Source organism: Cricetulus griseus (genome assembly GCF_003668045.3).
Source record: "Cricetulus griseus strain 17A/GY chromosome 1 unlocalized genomic scaffold, alternate assembly CriGri-PICRH-1.0 chr1_1, whole genome shotgun sequence".
NCBI classification, from domain to species: Eukaryota; Metazoa; Chordata; class Mammalia; order Rodentia; family Cricetidae; genus Cricetulus; species Cricetulus griseus.
Window position 1 is genome coordinate 147,205,334 of NW_023276807.1, and position 21,755 is coordinate 147,227,088.

At 34.4% G+C, this 21,755-nt stretch overlaps 1 protein-coding gene across 5 annotated transcripts in view; it reads left to right on the top strand.

Annotated features, from left to right (window-relative positions):
• Nucleotides 1–21,755, top strand: part of Adgrl3 (adhesion G protein-coupled receptor L3) — a 446,202-nt gene that overhangs the window by 30,634 nt on the left and 393,813 nt on the right. For 4 of the 5 annotated variants that reach the window (XM_035452601.1, XM_035452599.1, XM_035452600.1 and 1 more), the window contains exon 2: nt 14,762–14,975. In XM_035452601.1, coding sequence (XP_035308492.1) covers nt 14,785–14,975 — 191 coding nt within the window. In that variant the 5' untranslated portion in view covers nt 14,762–14,784. Of the gene's footprint in view, nt 1–14,761; nt 14,976–21,755 lie in introns of those variants that run through there. The other variant, XM_035452602.1, reaches the window with a different exon arrangement.

Consider the following 21,755-nt stretch of genomic DNA (forward strand, 5'->3'; position numbering starts at 1 on the left):
TTAGAACAACTTAAACCTTTTGGGGAGATGGCATTTTGACATACATAGTTTTGTTAGTTCTACTGTGATGAAATTGAGTACATAGTAATAGAAGTAAAAATTGTAAGTCGAATATCATAGTTTATGTCAGGAAGTTTTCAACTTGTTATTTTAGTTCATCAATTTAGTAGTTTTCTACTATATTATTATTTATAATACATGTGTGCTTATTTTATTATTCCTTGTGTCTATTTTGAGGCGAAGATTTCAGTGTTTTCTTTTTTCCTTTTTACGACAAAAATATAATCTATTTATTACACTAAAATATAACATCCCAACCTTTGTGACATGGAATTTCCCATATTATATCATCAATCACTTTCAACTTGGACTGTGAACTTTAAGGATGTAATTAATCACTTCCTTCACTTTCCACATTTTATAAGGAAATAGATGTCTAAAGCAGGAAAGAAATTACTAAACACTATGTAATTAGTAGAAATTGCAGGACAAGAACCTAGTACTGGAATGGACTTTGGGATCCCACTCCACATAGAGGGATACTCTCTCATCCTAGACACACTGGAAGGGTCTAGGCCCTGCTACAAATGATATGACAGACTTTGAGGATCTCCCATGGAAGGCTTCACCTTCCCTGGGGAACAGATAGGGGATGGAATAAAGGGTCAGTGCGGGGCTGGGGAGGAAGGGAGGGAGAGGAAACTTGGATTAATATGTAAAATAAGCTTGTTTCTAATTTAAATTAAAAAAAGAACCTAGGTGTCATACAGAAAAAAACAACAACAAAACAATACAAAACAACAACAAAAACCACCATAATTCTTATAAGTTTAAAGAACCCTGGAGCTGATCAACAATAAATTTCCATATAAAAGAATAAGGCACTGAGAAGGCAAATGACAAGTTGAGATGTAAACTTAGGCAAAGGGGAGACATGCACAATTATACATGAAACATTTGTTTTGTGAGCATGTGTGGATTTGTGCACGGGGCAGGAGGCATTTGGAGTTCAGAGAACAACTTGAAGAGTTGTTTTTTTTTTTCTTTGCATCCATGTGCATCATGTGGGAGTTGAACTCAATTGACCAAGCTTGGCAGTAGGTGTATTACTCATTGAACTAACTCATGGTCCTAATGATGCAAGAATGTTAAAATCAGTTCATCAAGGACAAATGTCTAAACAGTCCAGTCAAGATAAGTACAAGGGAAGTTCTAGGGACTTTGGTGGTCTGGATGTTTATCGCTCTCTATTTACATGTGGGTATCATATTTACAATTTATTACCTGAGATGATATTAGGAAGTGGAGTTTTGGGGAATTGATTAGATCAAGAGGATTTAAACCTAAAGGATGGGATGGAGTCTCATTAACAAGCCACAGGGAGATCTGTTTTCCTCTCTAACTTGTGAGGACCAAGGCACAGTCTAGTAGCAAAGAAATATGACTAGACACATTTGCCAATACTTTGTCTTAGACTTTACAGCCTCCAGAAATGTCATAATTATAAATGGTTGTTTATGAGCCACCAGGTTATATTAACTTATTGTAGTCACCCAAATGGACTCAGTAAAAGTTGTATATCCCGATTTCTACCTTTTTCATCCAAAATAATGCTGGCTAACATTAAGTTAGTAAAAGAATTAGTTAAGAATATGTAACCATGGCCATGATAGAATCTGACTGCTCAGAAGTCACAACTCAGTTCTACCACCATCAGAATACCTTGCTAGTGGTTATTTACTAGCAAAAACACAGGAAAAGTTGAAGAAAATCTTTGTCTTCCCACTAAGTATTCCATCTAGGTACAGTTCCTTAGCAATCCAGGTCTTCTACTGAATTCACAAATGCCCAGTTATATCTCCCTCCCCCTCCCTCCCCCTCCCTCCCCCTTCCTTCCCTCCCTCCCTTCTTATTTCTTGTTTTCTTTTTATTTATTTTGCTTGCATGTATATTTGTTGGTACATGGCATGGAATATATGTGGAGGTTAGAGGACAACTAGTGGGAGTCAGTTCACTCTTTCCATCATGTGAGTTCTAGGGATAGAACTTAGGTTGTCGGGATTGGTAGCAAGCACCTTTACAGACTCCTTATATTTTCCTTGTCAAGTCAGGCAATAAAATGATTCTGATTATCTATTTGTTGGATTAGTCTTTCTTTCCATTTGTTTTGCTACCTTAGATTTTCTACATTTAAGTTTCATTTATCTTTTAATATAATAAATGTGATTACTGTATTACCTGATGACATTTTTGTTTTGTTTTGTTTTTTTAGAGACAGGGTTTCTCTGTGTAGCTTTGGTGCCCATCCTGGCACTCGCTCTGGAGACCAGGCTGGCCTGGAACTCACAGAGACCCGTCTGCCTCTGCCTCCCGAGTGGTGGGATTAAAGGCGTGTGCCACCAATGCCCGGCCCTGATGACATTTATAATATTTGTCTTTCTCATTGTCCAGTCTTACCTCTTTTCAACTTAATTTTCTTTTTATCTAGCCCAACAGATGATCTATAAGCATTTTGAGGGCTACTTCAGCTTTGACATCCTTTTATCTCCCTGTTCTAATCCTCTTACTTGCAATTAAAGGAATATTTAGAGCCCGAGTTTAATCTTTGTTATTAATGGATCCAAATTCTTCTTTCCTTTTCTTACGTCCTGGTTGTCTAGTGTCTACTCTACAATGCTATAGAAGAAACTATTGTAACTGAAAGCACCAGAAGGAAATATCACGAGAAAGTACTTAACATTTATAGCCTATGCTCTGAAAAGTTGAGAATGTATATGCCTCTACATTTAATAACTGTACATGTGTATGTAAGAGCCAAACATCAAAATATAATATCACCCTCTATTGCTTTCCATATTATTTTTTGAGCCAGGATCACTGAAGCAAGGATTTTCTGATTGGCTCAACCAGCTGGTAAACAAGGCCCAGGATCCCTCTGTCCCTACCACCCCAAAACTGAGGTTAGAGGTGTGTGATACAACACCAGCTGCTTACTTAGGTTCAAAAGATCAAGATTCATGCCCTCATGCTTGCAGGGCAAGCAGTATATGTAGTGAGATTTCTCTGCAGTGCAACATAAATGTTTTATAGTCACTGAAAAGCCTAGCAGTATATAAATGACGTAGATGTATGTTACTGGCTGACCACTATGTTTTGTTGGTGTGCTTGAGAATTGATTTAATTCCTTGGAGGGAGGTTCAAATTAGTAGCCTCATTTAATCCACTACTACTTATACAAAGTTTGCAAAAGTTGCTTAACAATTAATAGCTTTTGGACAGGATTTATAGCATTCATATTCATTACATTCATATTCATCTCCTAGAGAATAAAGCTCATTTCTTGGCATATAATAAAACTCAACAGCTGTTTTTCGAATGAATGGTTGAGTAGATAGATAAATAAATTGTATTAGCTTACAAATAATAAGAGGTTCACATCAGATGAATTTTTTCCCCAAATGAACTGTTTATGTGTTTTTGAAGATTTTTATAATATTTGTTAAGAGAGTGTTTGAAAATTCTTCAGGGTTCTTTTAAATCCTTTTCTTGGCAAAACTTGCCTAATAGATTTAGTGTTAAGAAAAACAAGACTATAAACCATACAAAACAGTATAATCATGCAATTTATCACCTTAATAATGTGGATATTATTTCAGTGTGTTTACAATGCTGCTGTAGAAGCTTACAAGTGATCTTCAAGTACTGGAGAAACTTGAACACATGTAAATACTATGTGGTTATTTATTCTTTTTCTGCATCATTTTGTGCTTCATTGAAAACCATATTTTTCTCTGTTTTCAATATCCCTCTATGTTCTTCTTCGTGAACTAATTTATAGCACAGTACACCATTAGATTTAAAAGTTAAAACTCAAGAAACCAACATGTAGTGAAAGAAGAAACCCAGTATTATATGCATGTAAATTATTAAAAAGAGTAATTTATGAGACAGTTATAAATTCACAAAATGACTATGGTAGAATCTATTGTTTAATCTATCTCAGCTGAAAAATATATTTCCTTATCCTTAATAAATTTAAAGTGTATCTCTTTGATTAGTGGTTTTGTAGCAATTTAACATTTCAAAACACTGTAAATTATATAACAGCAATTCATGATTAAAATAAACCTCCATCATTTATGTAACAATTTGTTTTCCCCATGAATAATATTGTGTTGTTTTGTGTTATATGGAAGTAAATGCACAGAGATTTATAATTATTCCAGATGTAGCCATTCCATGTTGTTGTGCGACTCCAATGTGTGATCTGGTCTCATTTGAGACCACCCAAATAACAAATTTTGGTATGTTGGATTCCTAAGGCTCATCTTTACCAAAAATTCAGTATTTTTCATGCCCAATGTTTAGGAAATTTCTGGAATAAGCTATGAGGATCACGTTAGTCACATCTTGTGTGTGTGTGTGTGTGTGTGTGTGTGTGTGTGTGTGTGTGTGTGGTGTATATTTTTGGTGTTTGTGCAGAGGTATATGTCAGTGAATATCCACACGTGTGCATGTGGAGGTCAGGGGTCTAGGTCATGTGTCCACTTAGACTCAATCCACTTTAGTTGTTGAGACAAGGGCTTTCTCTGACACACATTTCGTTTAGGCCATCACAGAAGAGTGCTTCAGTCCTTCTTTTCTGTTGTGGTTCTGGGAATCCAAACTCCAGTCCTCATGGTTGTGTCAGGCACCTTACTGAATAAGCCATGTAATGAGCTTCAATAATTTACTAAGTATAATAGATTGTGCTAATATATGGCAGGATCTAATTTGTATTTGGTGGAGAAAACCTACCTCTAATAAAGATAGTGTATATATGACTTAAAGACAACTTACCAAAAATAAAGATAGTATATGTATTATTTAAGAAAACCTACCTGAAATTAAGTTGATGTATATATTATTTAAATGATATATCCCAAATAAAGTTACTATATACATATTTTAAAGAAAACCTATACTAAATAAACATGATATTATATATATACTTGGTCTATATAATATATTTATATATAATATCTATTATATTGATACAAAACTTGTAAATTTTATCAGTTTTTTGAAATGTTAAATATTGTTGATTCTTACTTTCCTTCATTTTTTTTTTAATTTCCCCTCAAATAATACCCTTGAAGTGGTCAAACTGATTTTAAGTTTTACTTATTGCAGTGTACATGTTTTAGCTGCATCTGGACATGTCTTAGCTCTAGTTCCCTAGAGTTAAAAATACAGTTTTATATTCAATTTTTCAGTCTAAAATATTCCATTATATGCTGAAATATGTGTAAGACTCAAAAAATACTTTCATGATTAAATGATCATGTTTCTTAATCCTAAGGTTTAATTCACCATTCCCCCTTGTAGAAGAATCTTATGTACTTATAATTTGTTACAAGTTTTCCCCCTGAAAATTGACACCCCTGTAATGTTAATAATTGCTTGTGAAATGGGAATCTATCCAGCTGTATTCTTTCTTACCCATGAATTAGACTCTCCTGTTCCGAAATGCTTGGGAAAAAATCTGATCCAGTAAAACTGACAAATATAAAGAGAAAAAGAACAAAATGCTCCCACAGAATTATCTGCTTTTCAAGCCTACTAAATTTTACTCACTATTCTACGTACTTGGCTGTATCATATAAACAGAAAACATATTATACTGGATGTTGTCCACATTTTATTATAAACAGTAATTGATTTTAGCAGTCACCAATCTCTCTTCCCTCTGTGAAGCTCAGAACAATGCAAAACTATAGCTTTTGAAAGTGTACATAAAATAAATAAATGTATAAAAATGTATTAAAGCTTTTTGCTGGGCAGTGTTGGCTGACTTGTGAGGCAGAGGCTCCCAGATCTCTGTTAGTTCGAGGCCACCCTGATTTACAGAGCAAGTTTCAGGACAGACCTGTTACACAGAGAAACTGTGTCCTGGACCCCCCTCCCAAATGTATTAAAGCTTTTTAACAAACGCTATTTAAATTGAAGCAGTTTATTATTATTATCACCCCCCTAAACTAGTCTGTGGCTAGGTCCTTTAAACATTTTCAGTTATCATGGAAATATATTTTCAGTTAAACCAAGACAATTACATATACATTTTTGTGTGTTTATATGTGTATGCCATAACTTATATGCCTATAGATGCCTATATGCAATTAAAAGTCAGTACTAATGAGAATAAATGAATTTATGTGTATGTTAATATTTCAAACAATTAACTTATCAGAATATAATCATTTTATCAAAATATAAGAATTTGAATTTTGAAATAAAATCTTGGCAAATGCTATCAGAATTTCCAGCTTAAAATGTGAACAAGAAAATTTAAGAAAAAGTTTCTATGTCCAAAAGACATAAATCATAGAGAAGAGGGAAATACATCAACATCAAATGAGGATCTTAGAAATACTGAGGACAGCCAAATATCGGTAAGGAAACAAATGAAGAGAATATCAAAAGTAAAGTGCAATTCATGAAACCAGTGTAGCTTAGTAGCACCTGCATCAATGTAGGAAATCATTTTTAATTGTTTGGAAAGCTGGTTTGATTTCTTATGGCCATAGGTTATAGTATAATTTTAGCAATAAAGATTATTTTTCATAAAACAAAGCAAACAAAACCCTGCACCTTATCCTCCTGAGATGTTAACTTGGGGTCTTACTAAAATTGTAACTGTTCATAGAATTTTTTAGTAATAGCTGTCAATGCATAATAAAACTCAATACACTATTGTCTATTGCTATTGCAGTGCCCCAATCTACAATTATTACTGGGTGTTTGTGAGACGAGGCCCCTCCATATAGCTCTCAACTTCCTAAGCTGCATATTTTTTGTAACTGCCTTTTCAAGAATATTTCTTATATTACATCTGGATTACATCACAGATCTGAAAAAAATCTTCCCAATAGTCAGTCGATACATTTTAACATTTTGCATATTATTGCAACATGAAATAATGACATTGAAGTGGGCAAAGGAATTTCCCTTTGTATTTTTGCTATATACCCCTGGAAGGCCATTGTGAAATTATACTTTCTACCCTCTTTCAAATTAATTTAGTCTATGATGCTTTATCATGTTAATGTTTTACAAAGTCCTAATGGACATTTCTGCCTTCTAGGGTAAGCCAGAGAAACACATGGAGTTCAGACAAGCTACTTCCGATATATAAACTGCTGTTTTGTCTTAGGCTATTGCATTTTGTTCTATGGCATATAAGGAAAATCACTGAATTTTCCCTTCATTCCTTCTATGGAGTTCTCCCCTAATTCCACTTTACCACCCTAGTGTAGACCAGAGTTTCCTGGTGTAACAAGTGGGAATGATAATACTGCATTTATTGCTGACATTTGCACTGAAATGATTCTTTATAACACTTGAAAGTCAACTAAGAAGCATTAACAATTTTCATTGTTTTATTCCTTAAATAATGTGCTATAATGCATTGTCATTAATTGAACATATTCTGTATTTTGAAATTTTTGAATAAGATATAGACTAGTGCTTTTAAAATTGATTTATTAGTATTTATGCTTGTATGTACTATGTGATGTAATCTAGGTCCGTAAAATTTTTGAATTATATTCTGAATCTAATTTTAAGGCCCTCTCTGATTTCACTATTTTCTCACTTATATTTTCTGCACTATCTCTGGAATATTGTATAATTGCTTTACATGTATCCATGTATGCTGCTTTGTGTTTATGAGTCAACTCAAGTTCACTTCATTGGAGACATAGTGCATGTTAATTACTGTATTTTCCTTAAATATGTTTACAGACTCCACAGTGCAGGTCTCTTCCTTTGTCTCAAGTAGACAAGACAATTCCCATTTCCTGTGTTCTCAGTCACGGGACGGTATCCTCTTCCCTGCTTTGAATTTTCTAACATCCCATCATTCTGTCCTATAACTGGCACCACATTCAACATTTGAGACTTTCTCATTTGAAGTTCAGTCACTTTCTTGACTTCATGCTGTGTAACTCTGAATCTTCCCCAGACTGTACAGCCACTCTTCTATATATGACCAACCAATACTTGAGGTAACACCTAAGTGGAGGGGGATTTTAGACAGAATTCATCTCTTTCGTTTAAGAGTTTCAAGCAGACACTGTTGTTGTTTTCTTTTTGCTCTCTTGGCTTTTTTTTGGGGGGGGGGAGTGCCCACAACCCAGCTCTCAAATAAATCACACACAGAGGCTTATTTTGAGTTATGAATGCCTGGCCTTCACCTCGGCTTGTTTCTTGCATTTTCTTAACTTAAATTAACCCATCTAACTTTTGCCTCTGGGCTTTTCCTTTTATATTCCTGTATACCTTTCTTTCCTTCTTATTCCATGTCTTGCTGTGTAGCTGGATGGCTGGACCCTGACATCCTCCTCTCCTTGTTCTCTTTTTGCTCCCCCTCTTCCTCGTTTCCCCTTCTATTTATATTCTCTGCCTGCCAGCCCCACCTAGCCTTGCTCCTGCCTCGCTATTGGCCATTCAGCTCTTTATTAGGACCAACAGCTGTTTTAGACAGGCATGGTAACACAGCTTCACAGAGTTAAAAAAAATGCAGCATAAATAAAAGTCACACATTTTCACATCATTAAATAAATGTTCCACAGCATAAGCAAAAATAACACATCTTAAAATAATATTCCACCACAAGCCACATCATTTGTGATCACTCTACATTTAGAACTAAAGTGATATATCTTTTTCTTTAAGATTTTATTTATTTATTATGTATACAACATTCCGCTTCCATGTATATCTGCACACCAGAAGAGGGCACCAGATCTCATAATGGATGGTGAGCCACCATGTGGTTGCTGGGAATGTAATTCAGGACCTCTGGAAGAGCAGTCAATGCTCTTAACCTCTGAGCCTTCTGTCCAGCCCTAAAGTGGTATATCTCTTAAGAAGTTTTTTTTTTTTTTAATATGTGATGACTTTCCTGAATTATTGTTTATATGAAATCACAATTCTTATTTTTTTAAGGACATGTTGGGTGTCAATTTTTAACATTTGGGAGATTGGGGAAATTATTGTAATGTGAAATTTGATGCAATTTAGGACATTTTTCCCCTTGTGAATTTAATTAGAGGAAAATGTAGAATAAAATTTGGTAATTGTTGAAAAGCTATGGCAACTACATGTGATTTCACTTATTCCAATACTTGCTACTTTTGAGACAGCCTCCGCATAACTATTTCTGTTGAAGGCCACAGCTTTGTATTTATATTCCTAAGCCAAAATAGTAACTGAAGATGCTTGTTTCATTAGGAATCTTCCTTTTACATGCAATTTTTACATTGCATCATCTAAATTTCATGCTTTGTTTTTTACTTTAGAACTTAATACGGCTTTCTTCTTTTTATGGTGTCAATTTTAATTACTGGGGTGCATCACTTAAATAAGTGCTGAAATATCATTAAAATTATTATTTGTTGAAGAAACAATTGCCTAAAATCAGCGAATTAGAATAATTCTAGCACTGGTAAATGCACCTTTAAAGTAGATGTGGACTTTATATTTCTTTGGGCTTCTAATGAAACTTTCACTGCCAACCACTTTGGACGGCATCCTTAGACACATTTTTTATAGCTTAAATCAATGTGTTGGCATGTACCAATGGCACAGAGAAAACATATTTAAGAAAATTGTGTCAAAGGCTCTATTGAAGATGAAAATTGGTAATATCTGCTTTAGGCAAAAATTTTAGTAATGAAGTATTTTCCAAAGTCATTGCCAATGCAATAGAAACACATCTCTTTTAGCACCATACCCCCATTTGTAATTAAGAAACACATTAAATAGTCCTTAGTCTTCATGTACAAGGAGTTAATTAACTTCTTCCTCATAAATCACTGGAAGTACATCATTTTTATCTTTTAACTTGCAAAGGATCATTTTTCCCCTTATAATTATTGGGATGAAAGTTAGAAATCCATTTTTATCATCTACTTAGTGTTGTTTCCATATAGATTTTATACAGGGATAATAATATTAGTTAACCTGCATGGGTTATTCTTTCATTGGGTTGATAATTATTCAATATCCAGTAGTTTCAATGTCACTTCTAAATATTCCTTCAGGCCTAGCTCTGAGCTTTGCCCTGTTGCTACAAACTCAAGTCAATTAAAACCAAAACATTCAATATTTGACAATTTCTGTGGATTAGGAATCTGGGAATAGTTTCATTAGATGCAAGTGACTGAAAGACTCTGATAGTGTTGCAGTTAAACGAGGGCAGTCTGTTGGTGTTGGGACTTGCAGGCTCCCTCACTGATGCCTTGTAAGTTCCTATAGCTGTCAGCAGGGTCCTCTGTTCCTCAGATCCTTCCTCCACTCCATTGGGCTGACTGAGTGCCACCAATTTAGGTAACTAACTATACAGGGAATTTATCCTGTGATTTCAATGAACTACTCCAGGAAAGCCTGCAGTCATTGCTTCCACACCATATCCATCAGAAGTGAGTCACTAAATGTAGCCAGAGACAAGGAGAACGGAGTGGAAGAGTAGCAAAGACTCATAGACATATGAAAAAAACTACTGCTTAATGCTCTTTGACAGCAACAGAACAACTTATACTCCCTGTCCAGATTATCTTATGTACTGTCCTGACATTTATACAGATCGCTGTATATTCAGTTTCTACCAGATTTTCCTCACTGCAGCATATATCAAGCCCTTTGTCTATGACAGAATCCCAGCTGTCATTTGTTTCTCTGTCTCTTACCCTGTGACTTTAACCAACAAGCCCTAAGACTGCTTTGTTCTTTAACGGAGACCCAATATGTTTTTTAACATCAACCTTTTAAATGAATGATCTTTCCTCATTTAACTACTACAATGTAGCCTTCTAATCTGCATTTCTTCTGCATTCCTACCAAAAGAAATCTTTCAGAGATGTATTTATTTTTGTAAATCTATAAACAAAGCATAAAGGGGTAAACACCATAAAGGAGGTAATGAAAAACAAATACAAATGTGGACTGTTAAACTGTTTCTTTTTCTGTTACAACAAATAGCACAGAATAAGATCCTATCTGCTTTATTGACAGTTATGTTTACATTTACAACCAATTTTTATTTCATCATATAATTGCCCATGGAGAAGAAATAAGGTGTTTCATTCACCTCTTCTGTAATTATTTAAGATCCTACCCCTCAATGTCATTGCAAGTGGTTAGTTCACATAGTCTATATAGTACTAGAACAGACAGTACTCTTTTATTTCTCCACTGAAAAAGTAGCAGATTCCTTCCAATCCTCGGTGACCACTGCTAACTCCAACTTTGCTGTTTCCATGCTATGCTCTTACTCAATAGTGCACTCCTGTGCTATTTCCATGTTACCTTGGTTTTAGTTTATATATTGTTCCCGAATTCTAAACTTTTGATCCAACAGTTGTGTACATGCAGCTGTTATTCTGACAGCTTGCATTCAGTGTGTGTAAAGCTGAACTTTTTGTATTATTTTGTGTAGTATTCTCTACTAACCTATTTATTGCTGGCTATCTTTTGTAAACTAGTTTAACTGGTTCATATTCCCTATATTACCCCAGTCAGTTTCAGAACCAGTGCCTAACACTAAAGGACAGCATTTGAGCAGAGGTCACCAGATTTCACATCCACACTTTCCAGTTTGTTCAGCAAGTACATAAACATGTAACAGATTACAGTGTGTCTCTTACTGAAACAGATTTGCCTCAGGGAGTACAAATGGAAACAAGTTAAAGAGAACATACATGAGCTTCCCCTGGCCCATGTCTGCTTGCCACTTCACAATACTCAAAGTAGTGGTAAACTGAAATAAATAAATACGTGTATATGATAATATACAATTTCATTTCCTACCCTTTGGTTATTGGGGTTGTCCTTCTCTTAGTATTTTGTAATCAAATCCTTTCTATTGGTAGCATAATAATTAAAAAGGAGCAAAAAAGAAAACCTGTTTTTTTTCTGATTTTTTTTAACTAATCATTCTCCCTCTTTGTAAATTAGTGTGTGTCTAAGTCTAAAAGAGAAGGAAAATAAGGAAAAAATAAACAAAAAAACTTTAAAGCAGCTCTCATGGAATTAGGAGCTTAATGCATCCAGAAGTATTTTTTTAAATGTCTGTTTGTGAAGATATTTAGCATTACACTAAGAATTCATTTGAATAACTAACTAGGTGAGGTTATAGTCTCCAGAAATGCATTTCTTTAAACAATGTGTACATCATTTGTGCATTTTGTCACTGTGTTACTGAAATGGATGAATTATATGTTAAAAGGAAGAAAGTTTCTACAAATTTAACTTAGAGCTTTGCACAAAATACACACACACACACACACACACACACACACACACACACACACACACACACACACGGACACGGGGTGGGGGGGAGACAGAATGTGAGAGAGACAGAATCTTTATAGGTCAAAAGTAGAAACAGGGAAAATTTGGGCCTAGACATTTTAGTTGACTTTACATCTGTCTAGTGTTTGGTTCTTAATGATATTTTTGACAGTGACAACCCAGATTAAGCTATGTCAATGTTTGGACAAAAATGACTGATGAGTTTAATCAGCCAATTGTTCACTTAGTCCAACACGGGCTCTGTTGGTGTGCCTTGTTTATGTGTTGTTTCTGTGTTAAATTAACTTGATTTCAACTGAATTGATTAAATCAATATAATATTAGCCAAGATAAACACAGCATTCATAAAGTCTACAAAATAATTCTCCTTAAATAGCTGTGCCAGGGTTAAGGAATAACTTGACTCTTAACAAATGTTCAAAATTTATTTTAAGGCATACTAAATCTTAGGTGTTTAAATATATTTTCTGAAAACAAGAGCACACATATCATTCCATTCACATACAAAAATCATGAAACTGGCTTCATGAATGGGGAGCATTTTTTTATCATTCAGTCATGTCTTTACTTTCAAATTCAAATAAGAAAAAATCTTCATTCTTGAAGACGGAATCTTAATATTAGAAAAGTATGAATGTTTAGGCAGGTATGCAAATTTCTGGATGGTAAACAGGAGCGTTTTCTTTTAAGAAGAGTAGCTATTGAATTTCTCCTTTGTGTCAATCCCTGCCAAAATGTTGACCAAAAGCATACTAAAAAAATAATAACATTATAGTCAGACTCTCATGATGCTAACATCAGGATAATCATATTGTCTGTGATCAGAATTATGAATATGCTACATTCTTGTATGTGTGTGTGTGTGTGCATGTGTATGTAAGAAGGAAAACAGAGAGAGCATAAACAAAATGTAAGTGGAGCTTTGAAAGGCAGCCCTCCTGAACCCAGGTGTACAATGCAGCCAGAAGTACTTTTTCTTATCTTTTAAAGATTCATAAAATTATTTTTAATTATGTAAACATCTATTCCTCTGTCTGGATACATATACATAAGAATAGATGCCCCAAAAGGCCAGAAGATGTCAGATCCTCAGAATCTGGAGTTACAAGCAGTTGTGAGCCCCCTCTGCAAGAGTACTATGTGCTCTGACCTCTGAGTCATCTCACCAGCCACAGCCACAAATGCTTTAAATAACCTGCTCGGAAGTTTTACAAAGTGTCTATGACCCTTTTTATATAAATATAAATATACATATACATATATAATTTGAATTTTTGGAAACTTTAAAAAAAAGAGTCTATGACCCAAACCTAGAAATGAGATAAAAGTTATATCATTCTAAAATTTGAAAGAGTAGATATGTTTTGAAAGCAACCACTATTTCTGAGGTTAAAATAGTTGTAACATTTACCTTCCTCTGCTGCTTCTCTTCAGATCCGGATCTCCTAACAGCCTTTTCGTCCATATTTCATGCTTAGGAAAACAACAGAAAATCCGTATATTGTAAATATTATTTTTATGGGTTCACACATTAGGGAATTAACCAACTTTGTAAATTTAATCTGTCCCTGAAGTTTACCCATGGCCATGTCTCTTCTTTAAAAATCTACTTATTTCATGATTGGTAAATACTTTAGCTATAACTTTAATTAAATGTTATAAGAAAGACATGGTCAGTTTTTAATGACAATTAAACATTATCTTTATTCCAATAATATCCTGGCAAGGCAAAGGGAAAAGTTAAAATTGACATGAACAGAATTCTTCTGTGGAAAAATTAAGTGTATATGTCCACCAATCATTTGGAATGCGAGAGTGTGAACATTCACCTGTGACTGTTGTAGAGGACTTATATGGATTTTTCATGATATTACAAGGTTTTTTTGCAATATACCATGTACAAACTTGGGCAAATAATTCACAAAAGGAAATAATACAGGCAAGAAAATGCAAGCATTTTCCTTTATAGAAACAATGAAAATCAGCACCTGATGCCATTGTTTGTTTATAATATTGGCTAAATTTAAAAGAGTTGATTATGTTTAATTTTGAAAAATAGTATGGTATTGGTGGACTATATTTTTTTATGTTTTAAAAACAGTTCTTTATATTTGACATACGCTTCCCTTGAAAAATCAATTTCATTTTGAAAAAAAAAAATCCAGAGTACTTTCTTTTTATGAGAACAAACTTAGTGGACGCTTAGAATTTAAGAAGTCATTGTTAGATTGAGGGAGGTTGTGATTTGTTATTACTGAGAGCAGAAATATTCTGTGTTACTTTAAATTATGAGCCTTAGCCATGTTAGCCCTTGTTCAAATTAACACAGATACTAGGGGAAAAATTGTTTGTAATGTCCTTGGATATGCAGTGATGGTGATGTCTTTTCTACCTCCTCCTCTAGCTTTCAGCCGTGCCCCAATCCCCATGGCAGTGGTCCGAAGAGAGCTCTCCTGTGAGAGCTACCCCATTGAACTCCGCTGCCCTGGCACAGACGTCATCATGATTGAGAGTGCCAACTATGGGAGGACAGATGACAAGATCTGTGACTCTGACCCTGCTCAGATGGAGAATATCCGATGTTATCTGCCAGATGCCTATAAGATTATGTCTCAAAGGTATGGTGCTTCGAGCCTTCATACTTCTTCCTTGCACATATATCAAAATTTATCAGAAATCTGCCTGATAGACTGAGGTGGTTAAGAGTTTAAAGTGGTGTGTGTTTTAGAAAAATTTGACAGTTTCCACTGTAGATTGTTCTTCCTGTCTTTGGAGTGGTGGTGCGATAATATCTACCATGGCACCTGGCAATACAAAACTCTTCAGCATTAATAAGTTTAATGATGCAACCTCCCTAGTGTTATTTTCTGATGGTGTTCTTTAAAAAATTGTTTGGTTGTGTAAGATACAAAATTTATTTTCTTCCCAGAATTTTCACTATAATGAATAATAGAAAAAACAAAAAACTGGGTCAGGTGCCAGAGATACTGCCTAGTGATTAGAGCAGTTGATGCTCTTACAGAGGACCCAGGTTGGGTTCCTAGCACCTGCTTGAGAACAAAACACCAGCTACTGCCTGTAACTTCAGTTCCAAGGACTCTGACCTTTCTTCTGGCCTCCATTGACACCTGGACACATGTGGTGCACATGCAGATAAGTCAACACATGCATACACACAAATAAAAATAAAATAATCAAATAAATATGTAATATATGATCATTAATAAAAACATAGTAAAAAATAATTAAGGGTTATTCGATCTGGGAAAGCAACACAGAAAATCCTAATGTGCAATATAGTACTTGAAATGACTTTAGTACGTTTGATTATTTAAATTATTACCATGTAAAATATATAAACAAAGCTATCATGTAATTTCATGAGATGAGGGAAAATGTTTGATTCTGAGGGGGTAGGTTATTGCCATGCAAAGAAAATTTAAATTTTGTCATAATAAATGTTCTTTATGAATCAAGTTAGTTATATAGAGAGACATATACATGTATACATATATCTCTATTTAGAGAGTGAAAGAGAGAGATACTGACATTAAACATTTGTTCGCTATCACAATGATGTCTCAGAAATAAATTGCTATTTATTTTGCATATTTTCATCTTGCTACCTTACCAGGGTGATTAGTTATTAAGAAATGCATCAGCAAATGATAAATTTTTTGAATGCATTTTATAATTGTATAGGTTCACTTTGTCATAAGGATTGTTATGAGATAATTTTTATTGTTTCCTTAAGGAGTTATTTAAAAGAAGGAGAAATTAAAATACCTAGAAAACTAAACAGATTGAAGACTAAACCCAAACAGAATGTAGTGCCCACTACTCTGCGGGTAATCCCCAGAGGTAGCTATGTAACATAAACAATAGAGTTTGAGTCATCTCTATTTTGAATCACAAAAAACGTTCTTATTTCAACCATTTTTCTGCTTTAAAAATTATTATTGCTTATGTGTACACTGTGCAGGAAGTACACATATGTCATGACATATGCATAAGGGACAAAGGGCCATTTTTATGGAGTTGGCTCCCTCCTTCCAGCTTTATCTTAGTTCAGAGATTAATTGAAACTCTCTAGCCTTAGAAGGCAAACACCTTGATCCACTGGCCTCATTTTATCTTCTTAATATTTAAAATTTTGTTTATCTTTGCATGTTGTAGATAGACTATTAGAATCAATATCTTATAGGCTAATGATAGGTGTATAAATTATTAGAAGACATAACATATATGTCCAATGAGCAAATCTTTTGAAGGATACTGGAGGAACATATCATGAGACTTGGTTTGTCTGTTGCTAAAAAGATGACTTATGATAAAGCAGATGCTGAAAGACACACAATTTTGAAATTAAGGATCCATTTGCTGAAAATTGGATACATTGTTTACTTGTGTGTCTGTCTTTATTATAAAATTGACAAACTTCCATTAAGTTTAAATAATGCTATACCTAAGAAGATTTTAGACATTTTTTTATGTTGGTGTAATGTTCCCTCTGGAATGGTTTACAATGAGTAGCATAGTGGCTAAGTAGTTATTTATTCCAGTTAAGTAATCAAACATCAGATGGCATAGATTCTGTAATAGGTGTAGTGAATGAGGGATCCTAGATTTTAGTGTTTAGGGGTAAATGATGTATATAGCAGAAGCATTAACTTTAGTTTAGTTCTACATAAGGCTTTCCTTGAATTGTTTTAGTGCATTCATAAATACCATTTCTAAATAATCCATCAATCTTGAAATTATTACAAAAATTATTAATAGTGGATACTCTCAATCAACTTAAATATGTGGGCTGTATACACAAAGTGACAAAGCTGTTGTGGGAGTCTGCCTTCAGCACTAACCTAAATCCTTGGAGTAAGTTCTTAATGGAGTCTTTCCAAGTTCTTGGAAATAACAGAGGCCATTCACCTTTGGACTCTTATGTGTACTGCATTTTCAGATTCCACAATAAATGTCTTGATCCTCGTAGAGACAAGTTTAGGATGATCTGGCCAGATGGTCAAGACTACCCAGCTCCTTTATAATAAACTGTTGCAATATCATGCCAACCAGAGCATGTTAAATGGTGATAATAAGGATACGATGCTAATAATATGGATATGTTAAGCAGATGAATATATTAAAAGGAAATAAAAATGAAAAGTAACTTTTTCTGAAGTGTATATTCGATTAATGGATTTTGTTGTCAAATTTAATCATTTAGTAAAAGATTGTCTTGGGTATAAATATTAAGTGTGTCTTGAGGGAGAATAATTACTAAGTACAAAATTTACTGTTACTATATCCTTGCATAAACTTGTGAAAAAAAAAACCTTCTAACTTACTTAAAATATCCTTTAGACAGATGAGACAAAGAGATACATAAAATGCATTTTATTTAAATTTTGGAAAAGTTACAAAAATGAAGTTTGAACTAACTTTTAAATTAAGTATGATAAATTTCAGCTTTTAATTAAAGAGATATGATAAGATGTCCACATTGTCTGCAGTAGAACTGTCTATTCTACCATCCCACTGAGAGATGCCAGTTTGTTCAGAGTTCTCAGAATTGCACAGACTTGAGGCTGGAATGGCTTTCAGCCCTAGATTTGATCAGCAGTGAATACACACTCATGTACATGCTTGCTCACACACACAGACAAGCACACACACACACACACACACACACACACACACACACACACACACACACACACACACACACACCACAAAAAATTGTACCTACTTCTTCCATATCTAAATAATTTTATGCCAATGTTCTTATCTGCTCAGCTTCCTTAACATTCTCTATTTCTCTATCTTTTTCATACTGAAATACTAGTTCAAATGATAGCACACTCATTTATCCTTCTGAAACTTCAAATTCCTCCTTATTGTATGTTTACATATTCCACCACGTAGAGTGCTCTCTTTGTCTAATTGTAGGTTTCAAGAATGCTAAGTTAATGTACAACCAACTTTAGTGTTTAAATGGGTAAATATGTCATGCTCTCTGATTTAGTCAATCTCATTAACAACTTTCTAAACTTTGATATTTCCATGGCTTCTATTCTTTGCAGGTTGTACTTATATATTTTTGAAATATTTTAAAATAAATATCTGAAATAGTTTTGCGATCTTAGTGTGAACATAACTTTTAGCAACTGCATAGTTTCTGAAAGGTTCAATGTAGACTTCAGCTAGAATTTTGTGTTGCTTTCAGCTGTTAACTCTGATATTTGAGTCATTAACTTAGCCAGTTCTAGAAAGTATGCAGATGGGTTCACTATGATTGTAAGTCAGGCTTGATAGATAAATAAACCAGGCATGGTTCCTGCACATAAAATATTCTAGACAAATAAAAGGCAGCCAGTGGGATCATTTGGTCAGCATTTTATTCTTTTCTCAATTATGTTTATTGAGGAGATGAAAAGAGGAAATTTCATTCAGGTAGGTAATATCAGAGATCCTGCAGTGTTGGAAGGTGTTAGAGTTGTCTCCCTTATATGCAAGCTGTATAAGCAGAAGGCCATAGGAAAGGCACTGGTAGAGTGGTCTGCTTCCTTTGGCTTCTCCTATTGTGGCTTTAAATCTTACTGTTCAGCTCAGGATGTCCCTGCATTTCATTTGGCCCCATCCTCCCCAAATATGTTAATGCTTGGAGTCAAACTCTTTCTTCAAAACATTCCTTGCAGACCAGGACTCATGATAATAATATACCACAGAAATGCTAGATGGTACATGAGCTTGATAAATTTATTTTCTTTGTTGACTCAGAATCCTTATTATAAATTGGACTTCAATTCCCTCTAACTATAAGACATCTGAATGTCATGTATATTGGCTTTTGTGCTTCCTTTTTTAGTATACATCTTAACATAACTTGTCTCATAATCTTATTTTATGTATGTTTGCATGTAATTTTTTGCACCCTAAAAGCACTTGCAAAGAGGCGTGTGTTTACACATACCTGCATGTATTTATGTGAATATGTGGTTTCACTGAATTAGACATACAGAAACTTGCACAAATCAAATGTGTACAACTCAAGGATTTTTTCAAACTGAGCTCATCCATGTGTCTAACAAACTGGTGAAGACAAGGAACATATCCACACCCCTCCCTAAGGATGTCTCAATTCTTACCTTGAACAACCTAAATTAGTCTTTATTCATTCTGTTATTTATTCAATGATTTTGTATAAGACATACTTGGATATGGCCTTTCACATTAACTCTATTTGTTGTTTCTCTTTCCTGAAGATTTTTTTCACATGCCATATCTTTGTTGTTTCAAGCGTAATTCTTTTCTCACACTTAAAAATCAGGGCAACCTTCAAAATGAGTTGGTTTCAGGACATCTTTATTGCTTTAGTAAAATCCTCCAAACAGTTGCTGTTAATTTCCCTCTCTTCATGCCTTAACCTTTTATTTAAAAAAATGTTTACCTTCCATACATATTTTAGACTAAAAAATATGTATTTAAAATCAAGCTAACTTTATTTAACTTCTAATTAAGGTCCTGGGAGAGAGAGAGATATAAATAAATGCAGACAAAAATAAGTCTGTAGCTAGCATTTGAATTAATTTAGGATCACAGGTCATGAAATGCATACAGTAGAAACATATTTCTAGCTAAATGGGAGCCTCATTTTTTATTATAATTTTAGGAGTATTTTAACAATATTGTACTTTCAGATGTTATAGTCACACAGGGGACATGGAGGAAGAGAGAGAATTATTTCTCACCTTTAGAAAGTTACACTGCAGTTGATATCAGCACTGCAGGGGATTTTACAGCTTCCTAAAAGATCTTGGTTTCTGTTGCACTCATTCCTAGAACACTTGAAAAACTCTCCTGTGTCAGCAGAGGAAGGGATGCCAGTGGCAGGTTTTGTGTGTCTTTAGCCTAGTAAGTGTTCTAGATGGGGCATAGACACACGCCACTTCTCCTCTGTGACTTTGATGATCCATTGCACGATGTTTCATGATTTCTTTCAAAATTACTACAACAATAACAGTAACAAATCTTTAAATACATGCATTTTCACATCTTGGTGTAGAACCTATTTTGCACATTGGATTGATATTTGTGTGCATGTTTGTTTCAAAAGACAGAAAAGAGAGAAAAACTGACAACTCATTTTCATAGCCCAGTATACAGATACAGATAGCAGTGTTCTCATCATGAGAGCACTTACTTATATTTTCCCACATTTTACTATCTTTTGTATCTGAGAATCCATTATGAGCAGTCTCCATATATGCTTCCATGTCCCCTTAGATATTAATTTAATTTACAAAGAATTTATCTGTGATATATATATTTTTAATAAAGTTTAAGGGAAAAGAAAATTGTTAATTCTTTTATGATATTATTCTAAACACAGAAGTATCAGAAGAGTTGAATTTATAGGTTGGCACTACTGGAATTTTAATAATTTTAATTACTGATTTCATTCTTTTAAAAGCAAATTTGTCATGTAGTAACCAAACTTATTAAACATATTTTGAATTACAGTATAAGTGTATCTATCATTTCCCCCTCCCCTTTGTTTCCTCCAAACCCACCCTTGTACACTCCTTGCTTGAGTTCAAATTCACAGTCTCTTTCTGTTTTTAATTTAGGTATGTGTGCATATCTGTGTTGATTGTCTTTTTTCCCCTGAATACATAAATGCAATATGCTTAGTCTGTATAATGTTACATGCATGTACATGTTTTCAGGGCTGACCATTGGTATTGGATAAAAACTGATAAACTCTTCTCAGGGGAAGACTATTTCCTCCCCTCCCAGCGATTTTGAGTTGCCCGTGGTTCTTTGTCTTGGGTTGAGCCTTGCTAGCTTTTCCTCTTCCATGGTAACACATCTATTGCTGTTGTTCTTGTTCAGTTCTAAACAAGAACTGAACAACTGTTTAGGCTGGCACATGGGTGAGACTTAATGAATGTAGCTTCTATTGTTTCTAAGAGACACAGTCTCACAGCAACTCCTGGTTGCCTTGGCTCTCAACAATCTTTCCACTACATCTTCCACAATGTTTGCTGAACCTTAGGTACAGGTGCATTTTGATTGGCTGTAGTTTTCTGTAATGGTCTCCTCTAAGTGGGATAAGAACTACACTTTCCTGAGGGTATAAGAACAAATATATAAAGTCTAGTTAGAAACTGCTGATTTAGTAAACTGGCAGCTGTAGATTCTCCTCCTGGATCTGTGACTTCACTAGCCCTAAGTCATTAGCTACATTTCCAGTACCAGGCATGATTTCCTTCTTGTTGAGTGAGTCTTAAATCCAATTCGGGAGCTGTGGATTACTACCAAAATACTTGTGCCACTACTGCATCCATATGGTTATTGTGCCATGCAGGTCAATGCCGTGGTTTATAGGCATCATAGCT